We start from the raw sequence: 22,552 nt of genomic DNA, 5'->3' as shown, positions 1-22,552 counted from the left end.
AATGGAGGGTCTGCTTCTGAGGGACCCAGCCTGAGGCTGCCTGTTTTCTCCTCCATGAAGTGGGAGTGATAACAACAGGACCCGGCTGCAGATTTGTTGCGGGTTGCAGTGAAGTTGAGATAACACGAACACTATTCCCACGCCGCACAAATGCTTGAGAGCCTGTAATCCTGCCAGCGGCACTGTAGTTGGAGATGTGCAAAAAATCCAGCCAGCTGTGCTACCCATCAGAGCTGCTGGCTTGTCCCAGGCCATGGGAGGAGGTACAGAGGGGACCCAGGAGCTGAGTGGGGTTTTTCAGAGTTGAACAGTGACTTTTGGCAAGGTGCAGAGAGTCATCGGCAGTGCGGGTGGAGGTGAGAGTCAGGTATAGGGGAAAGGGAAAGAAGGGGACGGGGTGTGAGGTTCATGCATGCCCCGGCCTGGGCACTCAGCACTGTGTGACTGTGATCAAGCCTGTCCACCTTGGAGGCTCCTGCATGGAGCGGGGCTGCCGGGAGGAGCAAAGAGCACCCTGAAGTAGGAAGTGGCCCTCCCTGCAGAGGGTCCCAGGAGCTCTTGTCTTCCCTTCTTACAGCTCAAGGAGCTCATCGCCAGCACCCGCCTGGGAACTTATTACAACTCCAGCTCCGTCTATTCCTTTGGGTGAGTTGTCCTTGCCCCTGACAAGCTCCTGCAAGAAGCTGAGATTCAAAGAATGGGAGGGGACTCCGTAGGCTTCTGATGCAATGCCTTCATGTTTCAAACGGGAAAACTAAGGCACGGAGAGGGAACTCGGCTTCCTGCATGTCACCCTCCCTTCATTGGGCTCATGTGTAGAATGGAAACATGAGTGTGATAGGTTGGCACCAGGCAATGACTGTGATGGCTGATCAAGGGCTTGACATCATCAGACGAGGCCATGTTGGAGGGCAACGGGGTTACGAGCATTGGCTCCAGGGCCTGGCTGCCCCGTTTGCATCTGGTTCTGCTACTTGCGGCATAGTCTATGAGGCACAAGTTCACCTCTCGTGCCTCAATTTTCTCATTCGTAAAATAAAGATGATGAGAGCGCCTCCTTCAGACGTTGCTAGGAGGCTTCTGCGTGAAGACGGACAGCAATGGCTGGGGTGCAGAAAGTGCTCAACGTGCATGAGTAGGGACGGGGCTGGGGCCAGACCTCAGAATCCTTCCCTGGCCCCTCTCGTTTCTGCCTGCCTTAGGGAGGGGCCGCTCACCTGCTTCTTCTGGTTCATTCTCCAAATCCCCGAGCACCGCCGGCCGATGCTGAGCCCCGAGGTGGTGCAGGCACTGCTGGTGGAGGAGCTGCTGTCCACGGTCAACAGCTCGGCTGCCGTTCCCTACAGGGCCGAGTACGAAGTGGACCCCGAGGGCCTAGTGATCCTAGGTCGGTACTGGGAGCGGATACGTGGGTCGGCCTCATGAGGTTGGGGGAACCAAGCTGTGATATGGCCTGGGGAGGCTGCCTGCCAGGGTTGGAGTGCCCTCAGGGTGGGCCCCCCAGGAGAGACCCCCAGGTGAGGTAGCAAAGCCATTGCATTCAAGGAGCCAGGATGGAAGGGTGGGGTGGGGGTGCTTAGGGTAAATCTCAGACAAGGCTGGCTCCAAGAGTCTCTAATTTTATTTTCATTGTATTTTCTTTTATTTATTTTGTCCTTGTTTATTTGTTTGTTCATTTCCTTTTATCAGAAGCCAGTGTGAAAGACATAGCTGCACTGAATTCCACGCTGGGTACGCTACATTTTTTCCCCTCCCCACTTCCCTTTTGAGTTGGTGTTTGTCTTGACTTTGTTGTGTGTCAGGGGGACACATGGCCTCTGTTGTGGGTGCAGGGAGCCCTGGCCCAGAGTCACCCAGGGGATGCCATGGTGGACTCAGTGATGTATCCCCAGCAACTCTTGGAGCCTGTAGGGGGAGAGGAGGTGGCTTTGTGCACGCGTGTATTTTGTGTGTGTCTTGTAGACAGGTGTGCATGCGTTCCTGTGTGGGTGTGAGGATGAGTCAGATTTAGTGACTCTCCTTCTCTATCATTGACTTCAACCTGCCCACAAGCCATCTTTCCACTGACGGTAGAAAATCACCTTGCCAATTCACGGTGTATCAGGTCTTTTGGAGGTAGCGGTGCCATTGCATTCAAGAACACTCCTTCCACCTTTTCCTTTCCTTCCCAGTCAGGCTCATCAGCCCTCCCTCCCTACCTGGTGCCATATTGCTAGAGTCACCTTGCGTTTCTCCAGGTGGACCCACAATCTTTCAGCTGACCAGCAGAGTCACCACACTGCATAAGGCAGGAGGTGCTGTCCAAGTTGTAGTTTGTGTGAGCTGTGCAGTGCACCAACTGGGCTGCTGGACTGTACGGCCCCTAAATTCTCAGATGCCTCCTATACTATCTAGCATTGTCACCCAGAGCCAAGGTGGGGGTGAGCGTCTCAACCCCTTCTCAGGGAGGGAGGCTGAGTTTAAATCCTTGTTATACCTTTCCTTACCTTCCCCTCTTCCCATCCTGCTGGTCAAATGTTTGCTTCTTTGTTGGATGGAAGTGATGAGCTCAAAGTACAGTTTTCAAAGAGGTTGAATCATGATTCTCATACAAAGATAGAGTAACCATGTGTTAAATATGTATTTAGCTGATTAACGGGGGAACCAGTGGAATGGTAAAGAATGCAAGAAACTGATCAATCTGTCTATCTATCTATCTATCTATCTATCTATCTATCCATCCATCCATCTTTCTATCTATCATCTCTCTTTTGATATGTCTGTCTACAGTTGTTCTGTAATTATCTGTGTTCAGTGGGTGTTCATTTCATGAGTGAATGATTTAACGAATGAAAGCATGAATGAGGAGACTGGTTCCGTGCGCGTCCAGAGCAGAGTCTCAGGGGGCAGAGGTAACAACTTAAATCCTTGAAGTGGACTTTCTGAGCACTTCCTTTATGCCAGGCCCCATTCCTGTGCTGAGGACACCAGGACGACCGTATCCTCACCCCTGCCCTCGGAGGAGCTTCAAGCCCCATGAGGGAGACAGACACATAAACAGATTCTCATAACATCAAGTGCCAGTGTGAGAATAGAGGCCCCAGAGGCAGTGGAGAGAGGGAATTTTTTGTTCCAAAGTAGAGGAGGGGGTAAATCAAGAGCCTCACACAGAGTCCCAGATCTACAGGAGGAAGGGGGTGCTCCTGACTGGGGGATCCTGGAAGACTTCATGGAGGGGGCTTCAGATTTGGGCATGGGCTGGCGTGGTGGCACACGCCTGTAATCCCGGCACTTTGGGAGGCCGAGTTGAGCAGATCACCTGAGGTCAAGAGTTCGAGGCCAGCCTGGCCAACATGACAAAATCCCGTCTCTACTAAAAATACAAAACTAGCTGGGCATGGTGGCCCATGCCTGTAATTCTAGCTACTTAGGAGGCTGAGGCAGGAGAATTTCTTGAACCCAGGAAGTGTAGGTTGCAGTGAGCTGAGATTACACCATTGCACTCCAGCCTGGGCGACAAGAGCAAACTCCATTAAAAAAAAAAAAAAAAAATTAGCCGGGCATGGTGGTGTGTACCCTCAGTCCTAGCTACTCGGGGGTGGAGGAGGGGAGGCTAAGGTGGGAGGATCACCTGAGCTCAGGAGGTTGAGGCTGCAATGAGCTGTTGTGATCGCATCACTGCACTCCAGCCTGGGTGACAGGCTGTCTCAACAATAAAATAAAATAATTTCTAAAAGAAAAAGAAATTCGGGCGTGGGGGTAGGCAGGGATTTGTCAGGGTGAGAAGGAGAAAGGGTTCCCTGGGCAGAGAGAATGGCAGGGGCAAAGGCCAGGGGAGAGCAACACCAAGGCATGTTCAGTTACTTCCTCCCAGCCCCGAGAGGTGCCAGGCTGCCTGAAGGTGCTTCTGATTAACAAGAGGTTAGCACATACCTCTCCACTGAATTCACCTCAAAAAAAAAAAAAAAAAAAAAAAGTAATTATTAAAGTGGCAAGAGCAAAGAATCTGCTTAGAGCAAGATTTAAAGAACACAAAACCCTAGGAAGAGCCAGGCATCTTTCCCCAGCTGCTGGTGGAGGCTCTGTCCCTTCCCTAGGCAGATACTGTTGGTCTCTCCCTGCGGAGCTCAGCTCCCCACTGCAGTCAGCACGGCCAGGGGTCAGGGAGAAGGGGCTGAGCCACAGGCGGCAGCATCAGAGCAAAGTGTATTCACCTTCATTCCCTTCCTGGTCCTCAGCACTCCCTGGAGGAGGTCGTAGGACAGGGATTATTATCACATCCATTTGACAGAACTTGGAATGGCTAAGCCACTGGCCGAGGCTCAGTTAACTACCCAGAGGTAGTGAACATCTACCTCTACAGAGTCCGAGGTTGATTATCTACAATCAATAGTAAGTCAGAGTTATTATTCCTGAGAGCCTCAGGGGGACTTAATCAGACGATGCTTGGGGACAGAGACTGGCTCACTGCAGCCTGGACACCGAATCTGGTCCACTGCTGCCTGATTTTGTATGGCCCATGAGCCAAGAATGACATCATCACACAGCTGATGAGTGTTGGTGCTAGGTGGGGAGGGTAGTGCCCCTCCCTCCTTCTCTCCAGTTTCCTCCCCCTCCCCAGATGGCTAGCCTAGGGAGCTGCCCTCAGTCTGACCAAGCTGACAGGCAGACCTTTGCTTGTCGGTGGCCTTCCAAATAAGACGATTTAAAGCAGAGAAAATAGACTGAAAACTCAGGTTTTATAATTTCATGTCACCAGGCTGCCTCCCACATCCCAGGTTCATTCCTAAATCCCCACTGGCTCCTGGAAGAACACCAGGCTTCTGGTGAGGTTCAAATGAGATACTGGGTGCTCCATGGGAGAGAATATGTTCACTGCCAGACCCTGGTGCCTAGATGGAACACACAGTAGGTGCCCAGTCACTGTTTTGAATGAATGAATGAATGAATGATGCAGGTGGTACTGCTTTGTAAGTTCTAGCAGCACATCAGAACTTATGGATTAGATGGAAGAGCAGAGGCTCACTGGTGTGTGGGGTAGGGGTGTAGCGTGTGATGGTGAAGGAGTTGTGAAGCGAGGCAGCCGTGAGATGGGCTAGGTCCGAGCCTCAGGCGGGGCCAGCGGCAGGATGACAAGTCACAGGCCTTTCTTCCCAGCCCTACCTGCTCCGTCTCCCTCACATCCACCTGAGGAACAGGCAATGTCTTTACTGAGCCCCTACTGTGCAAGGCGCCGTGCTGGGCACTCAAACGTGTGTCATGCCACAACCTGCTGGCAACCCTGCAAGGGTGGTGTTATTGTCCCATTCTACAGATGAGGAAACCAAGGCCCAGGAAAGATTAGGTGGTGCCTGGGCAAACCCAGATGTGTCTGGCCCAGGTCTGTGCAATGGGCACAATCATTGAAAGTATCTCATAGAGCTGTTGTGGGCATTCAGTGAGACACTGAGGGAAGGCACTCAGCTCAGTTTCTGGCCTATAGCAAATGCTTGATAAGCACCTGTTTTATTCTGACGACTTCACCATCACTAGCTCAAAGCTCATGTCCTCCCCACAAGGCAGCCTCCCAGACTCCTCCTTAGGGCAGTCCCTTCTCTCTACCGGAAGTAAAGCCCTCATCCCCTCTCCTCCTCATTGCGTGTGGCCTCGCTGTTCTCCACAGTGTTGCTCACAGCAGCCAGAGGAGTGTGTGGTCCAAGCCAGCCCATGTCCAGCCTTGCTCAACCTTCTGTGGCTCCCTGTGGCTGCAGGAGAAAGCAGCGTCGGTCCTGGGAGTGGCCTGGGCCGGGCCTCCCTGCCCTCAGCTTGTCCTCTAGACACACGTGCCCTGTGTGCACTTTTCTCAAAGCTGCCCGGCTCGCCCCAGCCTCTTTGCTCATGTGGGGACCCCCAGGACACCTCCAGCCCATAGGCTGGGTTTGGAACCATCACCTCCTGAGCTATTCTTGCCTGTTCTGTGTCTGTTTGTCCCCGCTGTCATCCATGTCCCCAGGCAGTGACTGTGTCTTTACCTGGGCACTGAGTAAGCATGAAGCTCAGTGGGTGTCTATTCCATGAGTGAATGACTGAACCAATGAACAAATGCGTGAATGAGGATTCTGGCAGGGAAAGAGAAGGATCAGGTAGAGCGTGTCTGGCTGTCCCCACCTGGCTCCCCTGCCCGGCCCATCCTGCCTCGGGGAGGACCTTGAGGAACCTGGCTCCCCAGGGTCCCCTCCTTCTGGGTCACAGGAATCAGGGGCTGTGCCCCTCTTCCCGCTCCAGGTTGTTACCGCTACAGCTACGTGGGCCAGGGTCAGGTCCTCCGACTGAAGGGACCCGACCACCTGGCCTCCAGCTGCCTGTGGCACCTGCAGGGCCCCGAAGACCTCATGCTCAAACTCCGGCTGGAGTGGACGCTGGCCGAGTGCCGGGACCGACTGGCAATGTATGACGTGGCTGGGCCCCTGGAGAAGAGGCTCATCACCTCGTGAGTCCTTGGGAAGGAGGGTGGGAGGGAGAGCTGGAAAGGGGAATGGCTGATTGGGGGGTTCAAAGTCATACACAGCATTCTTAGACAAGTGGGGGTAGGACCTTGGGCCTGGGTATCTGGGAGATAGGACGGCTAGCCTAGAGGGGATAGGAGAGAGGAGGCTGGAGATGGTTGTGTACTGGCGGCGCTTCCCCTCCCCGAGCCTCGGTTTTCCCATTTGTAACAAAGCTGTTGTTCAAGATGACCCCTAAAGTCAGCTCTGGGAGGCACTGTGGCTTGTTGGGATGTTTCAGAGTCTGGCTGCAGCCTGGACTTTCAATCTCTGGGCTCATTCCTAAATCCTGACTGCTTCCTGGCAGAACACCCACCCTACCTGCTTCCCAGGCTTCTGGTGAGGTTTAAATGAGACACTAGATTCTCAGTGGGAGGGGATATCTTCACTGCCGGGCCCTGGTGCCTAGATCAAATGCACAGTTGGTGTGCAGTATCGATTTTGAGTGAACCAATGAATGATGTAGGTGGTACCGCTTTGCAAGCTCTAGCAATGCATCAGAGCTCATGGATTAAATACAAGAGCAGAGAGGTTTACTGGTGTGTGGGGTGGGGGTGTGGGGCTGTGATGGGGAACCGCCTGCCTCCTAGCTGTGTGTCCTAAGGCAAGTTACTTTGCCTCTCAGGACCTGCTTACCTTACATCTTGCGGGATCATTGGAGGATTTAAATCAGACTATCTGTACCATGATCCTTACACATAGTGAGTGCCCAGTAAATGCTAGCCATTATTGTTACCATTATATATAGTCTAAATGGGACTGGGCCACAAAAGGCATTGAGTACCAAGAGCCGTTTGGACTTTGAGAAGTGAGGAGCTATTGAAAGTTCTGAGATCTGAGGCGTGTGCGTGGGCTGAGTTCCTGGAGGGCTCTGGGAAGCACAGAGAAGCCAGACACCATCTGACTTCCAGGTCCAAAAAGGGTGGAGACACTTAGGGGCTTCCCCTGGGGCTTCTCCAGGTGCCCCTCAGCTTGGGAGGGGACCTGACTGCCAGGCCCAACTCTGTTCCTACTCACTGCGGCTCCTGGTGGCTCCCTCATCCCAGACCCTTGGAGAAGCTCTAAAATGACAGGTTAGACAATATTTGGGGTTCTCAAGCTCATACCCCAGAAACCTGCTGGGGAATGGGGATGAGGGGGCCTCTGGTGGTGATGGGAAGACAGAGCAGGTGGCCCCTTGCCCAACTTCAACCATGTGCTTTGTGTCTGCGTTCCATATTTCATTTACAAGGGCTCTGCTGCTAGGTAAATAAAATAAACCCCCCCAACAATGAAAGCAAAAGCCCCCATTAAAGGTGACCTCCAGGTCTCTTCCATCCTGATATCGTATCTCCCACCTCCCAGGGAAGATGAGCCAGTAAGGCCGAAAAGGACATGGCTGTGTGGGAGGGTGGGGGTCAGAGGTCTGGCTGGGGAGACTTGAGCACTGCAGGAAGACCAAGCTGGAATGGCAGGAAGAAGGGACGAGGGCCTGGGGGGCGAGAGGGGTGGTGCCTGCTACTGGAGGCCACCTCCCTCCCCTGGCAAGAGGCCAGGGGAAATGCCCCATCACCGGACTCTGGGCACCAAGACCTTCCCAGGGAGACCCCTTGGGCTTATGCACACCACGCCTTCAACCGGCTGCAGGCTGCTGGGATGCCACGTGTAGTGATTTTGAGGCTGTGCCTGGAGGAACTCAGGTACTCGCTCGCCAAGGCGCCCGAAATCCCTCCAGCGGCACCCCTTCCTCCTGTCAAGGCCCGGGTGCCCACGCACCATTGGCAGGCAGGGAGGCTATTGGGTTGCCCACTCAGGGGCAGGCAGGGCTGTTAGTTTCTTATAAATTGGTCCATCAGATGCGCTGGGCCTCCAGAGAGTGTTGTCATGGACACTGGGAAGTTCGGTGGAGGTTGGTGAGAGGGTGAAGGGGCGCTGGGGGACCCCTGTCTGAGACAGGAAGACCAGGGGCATCTGTGTATGTGGGAGGGTAGCAGCCATCACAGGCAATGCCTAGCGCAGGCCTGTCTCTGCCATGGACTGCCGGTGAGGCCTCAGTTTCCCCATCTGGGAATCAAGTAGCTGACTTCAACAGTGTCACTAGAGTCTTTTCCGGGCTGACATTCCAGACTTCTCAAAGCCCAGAAGTCTAAGATACGGTTATTTGTTCCGAGCCCCCCAGGCACCAAGCTCTGGGCAGATTTCTGGGGCACCCTGGGGGTCACCAGACCACACCTGCCTTCTGCCTGTCCCATCCTTGAACACGGCCGGCCAGGAGTTGCAGTGCAGGCAGCCAGAAGGGGTGCTCCCTGCAGATGCCAGTCTAGTCTTCCTGCCAGGGATGTTAGGGGTCACAGGTGATTCTGTAGCAGGGTGGAGGAGGCTGGGGAGGGAGCATGAGACTTGAGCCAGCCATCATCATTGAACTGTAAGCTCCAGAAGTCTGGGGAACCTCTGGGCCTCTCTCACCCGAGGAGCTGGCCTGGTCCTCGGAGGGCTTTCAGTCTGTCCTCTGGGGCCAGGGAGACACAGGCTCCCCATGGACACACAGCGGTCTCTAGTAGCAGACCTGGGTCCAGAACCCAGATGTCCAGACTCTCATCCACCATCCTGGAGCAGCTGCCTGCCACCCTCCCTGCCACTCCCCTCCCAGACCCCGGCCCAGCTTTGCCGTTTTTCTGTTCTGCCAGGGTGTATGGCTGCAGCCGCCAGGAGCCTGTGGTGGAGGTCCTGGCATCGGGGGCCATCATGGCGGTGGTCTGGAAGAAGGGCCTGCACAGCTACTACGACCCCTTTGTGCTCTCCGTGCAGCCGGTGGTCTTCCAGGGTGAGGGGTGAGGGGACTCTGGGGCAGGGGAGGAGTGGTGGTAGAACCCCAGGGCCCTCCACTGGGCTCACTGCTCACCTTTTTGCCCAAATTGAGGACGGGATGGAGAGGGAAGGTTCTGGAAGCTCCTGCTGCTCTCCACTCCCCACCCTGCCCCCCTCTTCCTTCCGCCATTTGCACTTCCACCCCGCTCTGCCCCTTGACCCTCCTACCCGTTCGCAGTCTCTGTCTGCCCGGCATCGCTCCCTCACTTCCCTCCTCTTTCTCTCTCCATCCTTCTTTCTCCTTTTCTCTTTTCTGTGCTGACTGCCTCTCCTCCCTCCTCACCCTCCTGGACCTGTGTCCCCTCCCCTCTGCCCCTCCCTGCCCTCTTCCCTCGGCATCCATCAGTGGCTGGGCCTGGAACGCGGGTCTGTTTGCAGCAGGACTAAGAACTCCTTGGATTCTGCCCTAGACAGTCCGCTTACGGCCAAGAGGGCACAGGGAGCTTGAGGAGGCGCGATGGCAGCACAGCCAGGCCAGGGCCACCGGTGTGACAGGTCTCACACTGCCCTCCCAGCCCCCACCCTCCTCCTGCTTCAGGACCTCCCTCCTTGCCCCCTTCCTAGGAAGGGCACGTCCCACTCTGCACTGGACAGCTGTCCTGGGCCGGGGCCAGCCATACCTCTGGGCAGGAAGCTCAAACTTTGCCATTTCTGGAGCTTGGGAGGCGAAGATGGCAGTGAGGAGGCCACAGAGTGTTGGCAGCTGCTTCTCCCCCGACCCTCCTCCCCAGTCTGCTCCCTCCCACTCAGGGTCCCCACTCTCTTCTCGATTTATCCCTAAACCCTCTGGCAGGGACCAGGGTCTCCAGCTGACCAAGCTGGAGCTCTACATGGGTAGCAGAGCTGTTCTCTTGGGAGTCTGATACAGGCTTAAGGCAGGAGGGAACAAATAGCTTTGGGGGCCCTGGCCCCATGGAGAGATGGCCAGGGCAGCTGAGCATGCTCCTGTCCTGACCCCTGGACCCCTCAGCTTCTCACTGTGTAGCCTCAACCAAGCCACTCCTTTTCTCCGAACCTCATCTTGGAAAAGGGGAACAGCTCTCTCTCTCCCAGCCGCCACCGTGAGGCCTGCGCAGGTGTGAATGCATTTTGTAAACTGGCGAGTGCTGTCCCGCAAATGTCAATAACTAACACAGATCAAACACTTACTACATGCCAGGCTGTTTGAATGTTTTATGTCTTTTTAATCTTCTTTGCTACCCTATGAGGTGTGTGCTATTATTGTCCCCATTTTACAGATGAGGAAACTGAGACCCAGGTTCACACAGTTACACTTAACCACAGCACTTTGCTGGCCGAGGTGGTAGGGGTGGTGGGCTTACAAGCTGCACTCGCCTGCTGGGAGGTGCAGCCAGGGGACCCCGTGTAACGACTGCTTTCCTGGTCCAGCCTGCGAGGTGAACCTGACGCTGGATGACAGGCTGGACTCCCAGGGTGTCCTCAGCACCCCGTACTTCCCCAGCTACTACTCGCCCCGAACCCACTGCTCCTGGCACCTCACGGTGAGACCCCACCCTGCCGGCCCACCTGTCCTCTGCCCCAAGCACAGCACAGGTCCCTGGTAACCCGAGATGAGAGCGGGCAGTGTCCCGCCTCTGCTGAAGCGCCCACGGGCTGAGCCCTGGGTACCAATCCTGCTAGGGTGGAGAGGGGTGTGGGCGAGGTCTCCCTGTGTGGGTCACAGCAATGCCTGTTTGTTGAGTGACTGACAGACTTTAGCCCCACCTGGGATTCTGTATCTCCTTCTCTTTGTTGTTAGGGAAGTGGGTTCACCAACCTGGCCACACCCCATGGGCCACCTGATGGCCCACTCCTCCCTCCCAGGTACCCTCTCTGGACTACGGCTTGGCCCTCTGGTTTGACGCCTATGCACTGCGGAGGCAGAAGTATGATTTGCCGTGCACCCAGGGCCAGTGGACAATCCAGAACAGGAGGTACTTCTTCCTCTCCTCCCTCCAGCTTCCTTTCCTGCCTCCCCCTCCCTCTCCTCCCTCCCCTACAGGTGACCCCCTCATTGGAAGCCCAAGTCCCCAGCCTCAGAGGGGCAGCAGGGGGAGCCAGCAGAGGCTGGGGCTGGTATTGGGCCTGTTGTCCTCGTCCCGGCCCCCCACTCTGGCCCCAGCTTCCCCTCTAGCTACCCCAGCAGTCTCAGACGCTCTTGGTCATCAGACACCTTGATGTTGGTTCTAATTACAGCAAAATAGTCTCATCTCCTTGGGTGCTGTAACCCCCTCTGGTACCCTCAATCCTTCAATAAAATGATTCCAGAGCCAAAGGACTCATGGGCACTTCGGTGCCTTCCCCCTAAACCCAAGGTGTACAATCAGAGGGGCCTCTCCCTTATCATGACCCCCCGCTGCACAGCCAGGTCCAATCCCATTGCACAGGGTAACGTGGAAATCACGGGTGCCCTGGATTCCCCAAATCCCCAACAGGGCACTTGCCCTCTTCCCTGCTCTTGCCCTTGCCCCCTCTGGTAACTAAGTTTCTGACAAAGAAGTGAGTCCTTCCAGGGATGTGAGCAAGAGACAGCAGAGTTAGGCTAAGCGACCACTGTCACCAGGGTCACTATGGCATGAAGCCAATAAGTGCCCCCTGGGCCTGGCCACCAGGAGGCCATGGGTGGTGCCAGCAGCTTCAGAGGCCTGGGGTGGGCAGGGAGGCAGGGAAACAGAGACAGTGTATATGGACAGGTTTTCATTTGTCTGGGAAGAAAAGAGAACTAGGCAATTCAAGGAAGGGGCATTTAAGACAGGAGAGGTTCCGTATCTCAAATGTGTGGATCCTCCCAGCATCCCCAGAGGGAGAGAAGGAGGCTCAGGTGCAGGTCATATTGTTTAGAGGGTGGAGGGTGGGCAAGAGGAGAGGGAGGCCCTCCTACGGCTCCATTGTTGGGGAGCAGAGGTTTGGGGAGAGAGAAGAGGAATATTGAAGCAGCGATGGCAGAGCCAGGGAGACCCTTCCCCTGGGAATCCAGGGTGAAAACGGTCATCGTGTCAGCGTCAGGAAAGAGGAGACTACCCCTCTTCACAGACTGGGCTCTGCCCTCCCTTCCAACCTGAATTCTGGGGGCCTAATGGGTTGAGAGTCTAGTACGCAAGATTCGTCATTTCTTGGTTTCACAGAGTTTGAATATCCAAGATGCCAGTCTTGGAAGATGCCAAAATTGGAAGGCTCTGGGGCTCTAGAATTCTTGGATTTCTGGAGTCTGTGTTCCCATTCACCAACACTTGTAATTTCCTTGTTGGTTGATCCTATTCAAAAGGATCATCCAGACAAAAGGTGACAGAGAATGACAAGGTTTGCTTGACTCCTTTTTGCAATTTATCTGGGACTAGGATTAAAGGAAAGGAGAAGAATTACCCATGGTATGATTTAGGACTATGCTGCTGGGGGTGACATGGGGAGTGACTTTGGGCCTGTGCTGCTGGGGGTGACATGGGGAAGCAGTGGCTTCAGGGCTTTGCATTTGGTGATGATATGCTGATGGAGTGTGACATCAGGCCTGTGCTGCTGGGGTGACATGCTGGTTCGGCGACATCAGGCCTGTGCTGTCTGGAGAGCAGAAGGCATCTGTAGCATGACGGGGGCACCTCTGGGAATGGCTGCCCTGACCCTTCATGGAGCTCCCTTGGGGCTGCCTTGCTACTCACCTAGGCTGAGGATGGCTGGCCTCACCCCCGCTCACAGGAACCCGCAGGGTGACCCTGAGACGGATCCATGATTCACAGTTCTGCGAATGATGAGAACATGTTTTCCTGCCTCCCTCCCTACTCCAGAGCTGAACTTTATGTCTCAGGGAGGCTCAGAAAGGAGAAGGAACGGTCTTGGGTCTGACACCCTCATCTCATCCCTCACCACCATGGCAATTCCATTTGCCAGAGGTGGGGCCCCAGCATTCACGGGTTGTGGGGAGTTTGGTGGCCTGGAGTTAGGGGCAAAGACAGGTGTTCAGTGCATTGGCCCAACAACCTGTGTGGTCATCGGCACCGTTCCCATTTCACAGAGAAGAAAATCAAGGCTCAGCAGGATTAGGTGACATGCAGATGGGTCCACAGTTGGTGTCTCTCCCATACCCCACCAGCCACAAACAGCAGGCCAAAGGATGCTCCACCCCATGCTTCCTGGGGGAGGGCCCTCCTCCCTCCCTGATGCAGTCGGGCAAGGGTCTGGGTACTGGGGAGACAGGGACTTCGTGAGCTACACTTGGGTAATGACAGAGAGAGTGTGGAACACGGATGGGAGAATCTTTTCCCTAATCCAAAGGAATGATGCCTCAATGGTGAATTTGAGGCACTAGGACAGCTTCCAATGGGGTGGAGGGATCTCCCCAGAGTCTCTGAGCACCATTGAGCTATAGAACGTGTGGGCTGGACTGGTCCTAGCACCCAACCTACAGTACAGGTGGGGAAACTGGGATCAGCGATGGTTAAAAGGACTTGGCCTTTTGTCCCTGTCTTTTCTGCCTTTCAGTGGTGGAGATGGACTTCAGGGTGTAGCTAAGCAGTGGCTGGGTGGTAAGGATGAGGCCTGGCAGTTCCCCGTGCCCCCATAGCTCCCCTCTCTCTGTCCAGGCCTCCCTCGCCACATGGGGGTGGAAGTGCTTAGTGGGATCTGGCGTCAGGGTTTGCATGGATCTCTAGATGCACTCATTTCCTTGTCTGTGAAACAAGCGGTTCAGGCCAGCCCCAACCTTTGATTACTTACCCATCAGGGAGGTGCTGTATCCCGTACAAGTTGCGTTTATTCATTCCTGGCCAAAGGCCATTCCAAGTCAGGCTGGTGAGGTGGAAAGCGCTTTAGTGTTGAAGCCAGACAGGCCAGGGCTCAGCCCCTGTCTCCTCTGCTTCCTACGTGGGCGAGGACTTAGATCTCCCAGCCTCAGGTAACTCATCTGAAAAAAGGTCGTGAAAGAGAGCCCCGCTCTGGGAAGACTAAGTGAGACAGTGCATGGAGAACACTGCACACGTGGGCGTGGGTCAAGTGCAGCGACCCTGTGTTCCTCACCGGCTGTCACTCCGCTCTGGGCAGGCACAAGCCGAGGGGTTTACGGTGCTGGCTCTTTCAGCCTCAACAACCCAGCGAGGAATCACATGCCTGTACAGACTTCATAGACCAGTGAGACACCCAAGACAGAGAGACGAAGTAATTTGCACAAAGTCACCCAGGTCGTTGAGCCAGAGCTAAGGCCAGGCAGCGTGATCCGGAGTGCACGTGGGTGCACAGATGCATGTCTGTGTGCGTGCGTCCATGCGTGTCCGTGCACGTGTGTGTGCATGTGTGGTCCACGTGTGCGATTCTTCCCTCTGGGCCTCTAGTGGCCCATGCCAGCTGGTGACTCCCTCAGCCAAGGCATCCCCAGCCAACCCACTGGCATCCGGGTGGGGGGATGGACGGTTTCTGTGGCTGTCCCACCAGCTGCAGAGTGGCCTGGGAAGTCCCAGCCCTTTCTTCTCAGACTTTCATTAAGGGTCCAGGATCCCCAGGGGCAGACTCTTGTCCCCTCCCCGCAGACTCCTCCTGTGTGAATGACTGCGGAAGGGAAGGCAGAGGCGGCACCTGCGAACCATCCGCACTGGGACACCGTGCCCTCTAGTTATGATCATGGGCGATAGTGATCATCCCATGTAGATGCTGAGAAATTCTTAGAATGAGCGTTTGTTGGAAATCTGCTTGTGTGGGTGGCAAAGACATGAAAGGTCTAGGGAAGAGCAGATTTTCAGACAAGGCACTTTAGGGAGGGGGAGGTACAGTCCTTTGGCCCAGAATGCCCACTGATGGAGAGGGTGTGTCAGGGAAGAGGGTATCTTAACCCTCAAGTGCCAGCGTAGTGATGAGGAAAGGCTGGCCTGGGCCCCCCACGGGCTGAGCATCCTTAGGCACCTCACCTGACTCCTCTGAGCCCCTGGTGCCTCCTTCACCCCTGACCTACCTGCTTTCTACCTAGCTTCTCCTGGTGCCTACTTGAGCCCAGCTGAGGCCTCATGCCCTTGAGAGGCCTGGGAGTGGTAGAGGGACTTGGCCCATGAGATCTGACCACGGCTGCTCCGTTTCGCAGAAGCCACTCTCACAGGCTGCCACCGGAGCACAGGCTTCCCCTTTCCGGGAACCTGCCTCCCGCCAGCTTCCTCTCCTGTGACATCACTTCTCTTGTGATCCACCCCACCATTTCCACTCACTTCCAGCCAGTGGGGACAGGCAGAATCAGGGGTTCCCTAGGCCAGCTGGAGCCACCCCCAACCCGGCCTGGCCTGGCTATGGGGTGGTCCTTGTGTTCTCTGGAGCCCTAGTGGCCAGTACAGCCGGCAGCCACAGGCGCTCAGTGAGAATTTCAGTGTGGCTGACCTGAGCTGGGCTGGCCATGCAGGAGAGCGCCAGCTGCTTCCTCCATGAGCTCACAACCTGACATCAGCAGATGCTTCAAAGAAGTCATTTCCTATGCATGCCTTAAACCATGCCACAAGGGAGATATGATCACTCGTTTTACAAATGTGAAAACTAAAGCTTGCTGAGGGTGACCCAAGGTCACACAGCTTGTTCCTGGGGCAAAGTCAGGCTGTCAATTCAGCTCTAGCAGCCCCAGGTCCAGAGCTCTGGCCATGCTGGGTGCTGCTCTCCTGCCCTCTTCAGCACTTGCCTTCTGTGACCCTCCTTCCCCTTTAACCTGTTTGTAGGTAAGGGCATGGTGGTGTGCATTCATCCACCCATGCACCCTTCCTTCCTTCTTCCTTCTTGTGTTCTCCCCATCCTTCCATCCATCCACCCATCCATGCATTTATCCCTCCAGGCAGTACTTCCTGACAGGTCCCTTCCTGACAGGGTACCTCCTGGATGAGGCAAGAAGGAAATATTCCCCATATCCAATGAGGTGAGGAAGCAAAGCAGGCCACACGGTGCAAAAATGTGCCTTCAGACACTCAGTACTTTGTAGCCAAGATGAATTGGCAGGCATCGCAGCAGTCAGGCTTCTGGTGCTTCTTGGAGAGGGCTAGAGGGGAGCACTTGATGGACAGGAGGCACTGGAGAGCCAGAGAATGTGCACCCTCTCCCAGAAAGCTCTGCAGCAGAAACAGAAAACTCAGATGGGCCAAGGGGCCAGGCCAGGGCTAGAGCCTATGATGGGGGGGTAGGGTATTCCAGTGGTGTTTTCCAGGCTCTTTTCTTTCCTTCCTTCCTTCCTTCCTTCCTTCCTTCCTTCTTTCCTTCTTCCTTCCTTCTTTCTTTCTTTCTTTCTTTCTTTCTTTCTTTCTTTCTTTCTTTCTCTCTCTCTTTCTTTCCTTCCTTCTTTCCTTCCTTCCTTCCTTCTTTCCTCTTTCTTTCTTTCTTTCTTTCTTTCTTTCTCTCTCTCTCTCTCTTTCTTTCTTTCCTTCTTTCTCTTCTTCTACTTCTTCCTTCTCCTCCTCCTCCTCCTTCTCCTTCTCCCTCTTTCTTCTTCCTTCTTCTCCTTCTTCTCCTTTTCCCTTCTTCTCACTTCCTCTTCTTCTCTTCCTCCTCCTCCTCTTCTTTCTTCTTCTTTTTCTTCTTCCTCTTCTTCTCCTTATCCTCTTCCTTCTCCTTTCTTCCTCTTCATCTTTCCTCCTCCTCCTCCTTATTCCTCTTCCTCTTCCTCTTTGTCTTCCTCTTCCTCTTCTCCTTCTCCTTCTTCTAGAGGAGCAAGAATCTGGATTATTATGTGAAATTAGCTCGCGACTCAATGAAGCAATTTCTACACGCTGCATAAACACATTGTCTTTATGCTGAGTGACTCCCCCTGGGCCACTAGATTTCAGCCCCTGCCTTGAATTCCTCTCTGGCGCTTTCTAGGCAGAGGCTTGTCCTAGGGGTCCAGCACCTCTACCCCTGCTCCAGGCCTCCAGAGTGAGAACCAAATGCCGCCCAGGCAGACAGTTTCCCGGGTACGCGGTGAAGCCTTGGGGAAAGGTTGCTGCCAGCTACAGGCTGGTTCTAGGACTCTCCCTGGAGGTTAGTAGAGAGAACGTCCTGTAGCAGGCACAGGTGCCTTTGCCTTACAGCCCCTGCCCAAGGCTTGACACTGCAGCCCTCCACGCAGTTGCTTCTAGGGTGAAACGTTCCACTCCCCTCCAACCCCAGCTTGGATTCCTTCTCTGTCTCTCCACAATCTCCCTGTGACTGTGGGAGGAACACCCCAAGGCCCATGGGATGTGCTTGACTCCTCATTCCTGGACCAGTCCTTCCCAACCCCTGGCTCCCCTGTCTACTTCCTGAGATCCTTCTGTGAGGAAAACAATCCATGATAACTTTATAAACAGACACCAAAACCAGGGTTTCCCGGGTTTTACGAGGGCAAGAGGGCCGGGTTTGCTCAGGGGCGCCCCCTGGCGGTGCCTCGTCCCCCACTGGCCCTGCTGTGCTGGGGGAACTATGGTGGGAGGCGGCGGCTCCCAACCTGCTCTGTCTCAGGACCCAGTTACTCTCTGCAAAATGACTTAGCACCCTAAAGAGTTGTTGCTTATACAGGTTATAGATCTATACCTGCAGCATTGGAAATTGGAACAAAATTTAAAAATGTTTATTAATTCCTTTAATGTAATTATCAGCCTATTACACATTTGAATATAAATAATATTCTATGAAAATTAGTTGCATGCTCCAAAAGTAAAAACATTTAGTGACAAGAGTACTGTCCTTTTACATTTTTGTACATTTCTTTAACAACTGGCTTCACAGACCACAGGCAGGACCTTCGAATCTGCCTCTGAGTTCCATCAGTCCTGATGTCACACATCACGTAGTCTCTGGAAAACTCATCTGTCACCTTATGAGAGAATGAGGGCAAAAAAGGCAAATGACATCTGAGTGTTACTAAAAAAAAATGACTTTTGGACCCCAGGGGGTCCCCTGACTGTGCTCTGAGAACTGCTGGTTGGTGTAAGGGTAAGATCGTGATCACTGTGGCCAGACAGACTTATGGGGGTGCCAGAGTCTAGTCCAGGTCTGTGGAGGACATGGGGGATGTAGGGGGCTCAGACCTCAGAGCTACTGTTGCAGTGGGAATCAGGGTCCCTCCCGCCAAGCAAGCTAGGTGAGCTCTTCTGGGCCCTGAGGCCAGATTCTGACGACACCTTGGTTCCTGCGCTCATGAGCCTCATCTGTAAAATGGGATGACAGCAATTCCTCCCTCCCTGGGCGGAGGTGCTGCTTGAACCTCAGAATTCCCGTGCAACGAGGCCTTGTGATGCCATAGCCGATGAGGCTCAGCCCCAGCCACATACCTTGAGATGTTAAAACAGCCTCAAAGCTCATCTTCAGCTATTCAGTGGCTAGTGAATTGATTAACTTATTGAAAGGTTAAGTGCTTACCACATACTAGAAGTTCTGGGGAAGTGCCTGGCCCCTGGGAATCATGGCGGGCTCTGAGGGGTTTTGGATTTGCTGTGGGATATCTCCATCGGCCTTCAGGGCTATTCCTGATGCTCTCTGGATTTCCTTCTGCTTTCTCTGCCAGGGGCATTTTCAGCTCTCCCTGCAGATTTTCAACCTGCGCCCTGGGCGTGTTTCCCCCATCTGCAAAGCGCTCTGATTTGCTCTGTGGAGGGCATTTCTATGAGCTGATGAAGCTGTCCCCGTCTGTTCTGCAAGCGTGTCCCACCTGGGATGAAAAGGAACCCCCGGCTGCTGTGGAGGGAGGGTTCCACTGTTCTTCACCCACTCTGTGAAGGCATGCCGCTGCCCACTTACTCTGTGGGAGGAGGTGCGCCGGACTCTGCAGGAGGAGCCTCTGGGCCTATGACCTAGAGATGGGAGGGCTCCTACCTGTTCTCTGGCAGGAGAGAAAGACTCAGCCTCTCTGGAGGTTCCCCCACCTGCTCTGTTTAAACAAGTGTATTTTCTTGGTGGTGTTGTGGCAGGGGAGCAGGGGCGGTGTTGTCCAGCAGGGATATGAGGGTGCTCCCACAGCTGGGGGTGGTCCCACCCCGTGAGGCCATGCATGGAGAAGGTGCTGCCCATCAGCACTAAGTTACTGGTCATGGGAGAAGGACTGGTCCTTCCCTCAAACCCACAGTGTCACAAGGAGGCAGGAGGGTTGGTGCCTAAATGGGGAGCACTGCTGCCCCCTCGTCCCACACCAGCCTCAAGGCGAATAACCTTGCACATCTGTGGACAGTGGGCCAGTCAAGGGCTTTTGCCTCGACTGACACATTGAAGCCTTTTGTCAGATTTAAGGTCAACAGAAATAATTTTTCCTTCCTTCCTTCCTTCCTTCCTTCCTTCCTTTCCTTCCTTTCTTCCTTACTTCTTCCCTCCTCCCTCCCAGTCTCTTCTTTCCCTTATCCTTCCTCCTTCTTCCTTCTTCCTTCCTGTCTCTATCTCTTCTTCTTCCTCCTTCCTTCCTCTTCTCTCTCCCTCTCTTTTTCTCTCTCTCTCTGGCGTCTCTCTGGTACTTCTCCCTCCCTCCCTCCCTCCTTTCTTTTTCAGATGTAGTTTCGTGCTCTTATTGCCCAGGCTGGAGTGCAGTGGTGTGATCTCGGCTCACTGAAACCTCCACCTCCTGGGTTCAAGCGATTTTCCTGCCTCAGCCTCCAGAGTAGCTGGGATTACAGGCATGCGCCACCACACCCGGCTAATTTTGTATTTTTAGTAGCGACGGGGTTTCTCCATGTTGGTCAGGCTGGTCTTGAACTCCTGACCTCAGGTGATCCACCCAGCGTGGCCTCTCAAAATGCTAGGATTACAGGTGTGAACCACTGCTCTTGGCCAATTTTTCTTGTTTTATGAGGGAGGAAAGTGAGGCTCAAAGAAGGATCCTGACTTGCTAGAACCTCACAGTTCATGGGTGACTGTGACTAGAATTGAGTTTATCTGGCAGGCAATGGGAAGCCATTGAAGATTTTTGAGCAGGGGAGTGACATAGCCAGGCTACTTTCTAGAAGATGACTCGGGGTGAGCAGTCACCCAAGGGAGAAATCAGGGCAGAGGAGGCGCAGTGGGGGTGCAGCTCCCCCTGCCCCTCTGGCTGCCCTGTCCTTGCTCTGTGCACAGGACCCAGGAGACCAGCCAGTGCGGCCCTGACTTGTCTCTGATTCCCCCCAGGCTGTGTGGCCTGCGCATCCTGCAGCCTTACGCCGAGAGGATCCCCGTGGTGGCCACGGCCGGCATCACCATCAATTTCACCTCCCAGATCTCCCTCACAGGGCCTGGTGTGCGGGTGCACTATGGCTTGTACAACCAGTCGGACCGTGAGTATGGGCAGTTGGGGGAACCCCCTGCAGTGACTCCCTGCCTCTTGGCCATCTCTGGAACCACCAAGGGGGCTGTAGGCAGCTGCTTATGAGGCTGAACAAAAGAAGAGAGAGAGAGAGAGCGAGAGAGCGAGAGCATGTGTTTGTGCTTGCACAAATTTATGCAGCTTTGTGTGTGCCATGCGCAAGGCAGCCACACGGGTTTGCAGGAATACACACTCATACATAACCACGTGTGTTGTGTGTTCTGTGCGTGTGTCTGGATATGTATGTCTGCTTGGAATGTGTACATGGGTGCCCAGGAACACATGTCTGTCGGTGCCTGTCCGTGTGTGTGAGTGAACAGGTGCCTGCATGTCTTTGTGCGCCTTCGGGGCTATGCATGGCCTAACGGCACCCTCCCTGCCTCCACGGTCCCCTGTGGTTTCGCAGCCTGCCCTGGAGAGTTCCTCTGCTCTGTGAATGGACTCTGCGTCCCTGCCTGTGATGGGGTCAAGGACTGCCCCAATGGCCTGGATGAGAGAAATTGCGGTGAGCAACCCACCCACGCATCCTTCCTCTCCCCGCCAATCCCTCCTCCCTCCTCACCTTCCCTGCTCTGAGCTGAGTAGAGACCCTACTCCTACATGTAGCTTCCATTATCAACACCCAGGAAGTGGGGTTCTCTCACTGTCGGGGTGGCAAGATGAGACCACCTCGTGGGACAGTGGCAGGGACAAGTGGGGAGCCAGGTCTCCTGACTTCCAGCTCAGAGCTATCACCCCACCGCTGTCCCAGCCAACCTTCCAAGAAGGAACAGAATGGGTGAGGGAGATGTCCCCTGCTCTGCCCTGTCAAAGGTTTAAATATGTGGGAAGAGGGAAGCAAGATGTTCATGGCCAGGGGATGATCCTGCCACGGTGCTGGGGAGGTGCCTCATATTTGGAAACTGAACATCTTCAAGTTCTGGCTCAGCCAAGTGACCTTGGACAAGTCACCTCATCTGTTTCCACCAATGAAATGGGGTATCTCACAGGGTTGCTGTGAAACTTTGGGTGTAAAGTAGCAGAGAAAGAGGCCGGGTGCAGTGGCTCATGCCTGTAATCCCAGCACTTTGGGAGGCCGAGTCGAGCGGATCACCTGAGGTCAGGAGTTCAAGATGAGCCTAGTCAACATAGTGAAACCCTGTCTCTACAGAAAGTACAATAATTAGCTGGGTGTGGTGGCAGGAGCCTGTAATCCCAGCTACTTGGGAGTCTGAGGCAGGAGAATCACTTGAACCTGGGAGGTTGCGGTGAGATTGTGCCATTGCACTCCAGCCTTCATAACAAGAGCGAGATTCTGTCTCAAAAAATAATAATAATAACACAAAATTAAATTAAATTAAATTAAAATAAAGTAGCAGAGAGAGATTTGTGATTGGTAATGTGCAATACAGCACACCTTCTATAGGCATCGCCAAGCCCCAGCTGTCTCCTCTGGCTTCCTCCCACCTGTCCCCTCTCTGTGTCCCCACACAGTTTGCAGAGCCACATTCCAGTGCCAAGAGGACAGCACGTGCATCTCACTGCTCAAGGTCTGTGATGGGCAGCCTGACTGTCTCAACGGCAGCGATGAAGAGCGGTGCCAGGAAGGTAGGACAGGGCCTGGCTGAGTGTCTGGAGGGACAGCAAAGGCAGTCTAGGCCTGCTACAGGCTTCAGCAAAGGTTTCTAGCTTCTCATCCCAACACCCACCAACCCCTCTGTATTTACACCTGTATATCCATGCATCCATCCATCCATTCATCTATCTTCTGGTCTCCAATCACCCTGTCTGTCCATCGATTCATACAGCTACCCATTTATCCATGCATCTACTGACCTTTGCAACCACTGATCTCCCTATCATCAAACAGTCAATCTACCCACTTATTAGTTTGGCTGACTACCTGCCTGTAATGGCCACTGTTCCATCCATCTGTCCATCCATCCATCCATCCATCCATCCATCCATCCATCCATCATCCATCCATCCATCCATC

The 22,552-nt window shown here is 54.3% G+C and overlaps 1 protein-coding gene across 2 annotated transcripts in view; it reads left to right on the top strand.

Moving 5' to 3' along the window:
- Window positions 1-22,552, top strand: part of TMPRSS6 (transmembrane serine protease 6) — a 39,977-nt gene that overhangs the window by 8,751 nt on the left and 8,674 nt on the right. For both annotated transcript variants that reach the window (XM_017848093.1, XM_017848103.1), the window contains 10 exons: window positions 578-645; window positions 1,203-1,387; window positions 1,690-1,731; window positions 6,244-6,448; window positions 9,170-9,306; window positions 10,740-10,852; window positions 11,175-11,284; window positions 20,403-20,548; window positions 20,984-21,082; window positions 22,051-22,164. In XM_017848093.1, coding sequence (XP_017703582.1) covers window positions 578-645; window positions 1,203-1,387; window positions 1,690-1,731; window positions 6,244-6,448; window positions 9,170-9,306; window positions 10,740-10,852; window positions 11,175-11,284; window positions 20,403-20,548; window positions 20,984-21,082; window positions 22,051-22,164 — 1,219 coding nt within the window. The remainder of the gene's footprint in view (window positions 1-577; window positions 646-1,202; window positions 1,388-1,689; window positions 1,732-6,243; window positions 6,449-9,169; window positions 9,307-10,739; window positions 10,853-11,174; window positions 11,285-20,402; window positions 20,549-20,983; window positions 21,083-22,050; window positions 22,165-22,552) is intronic.

This window comes from Rhinopithecus bieti, unplaced genomic scaffold, assembly GCF_001698545.2.
Source record: "Rhinopithecus bieti isolate Rb0 unplaced genomic scaffold, ASM169854v2 scaffold_2408, whole genome shotgun sequence".
NCBI classification, from domain to species: Eukaryota; Metazoa; Chordata; class Mammalia; order Primates; family Cercopithecidae; genus Rhinopithecus; species Rhinopithecus bieti.
This window is presented reverse-complemented; position numbering and strand designations above follow the sequence as displayed.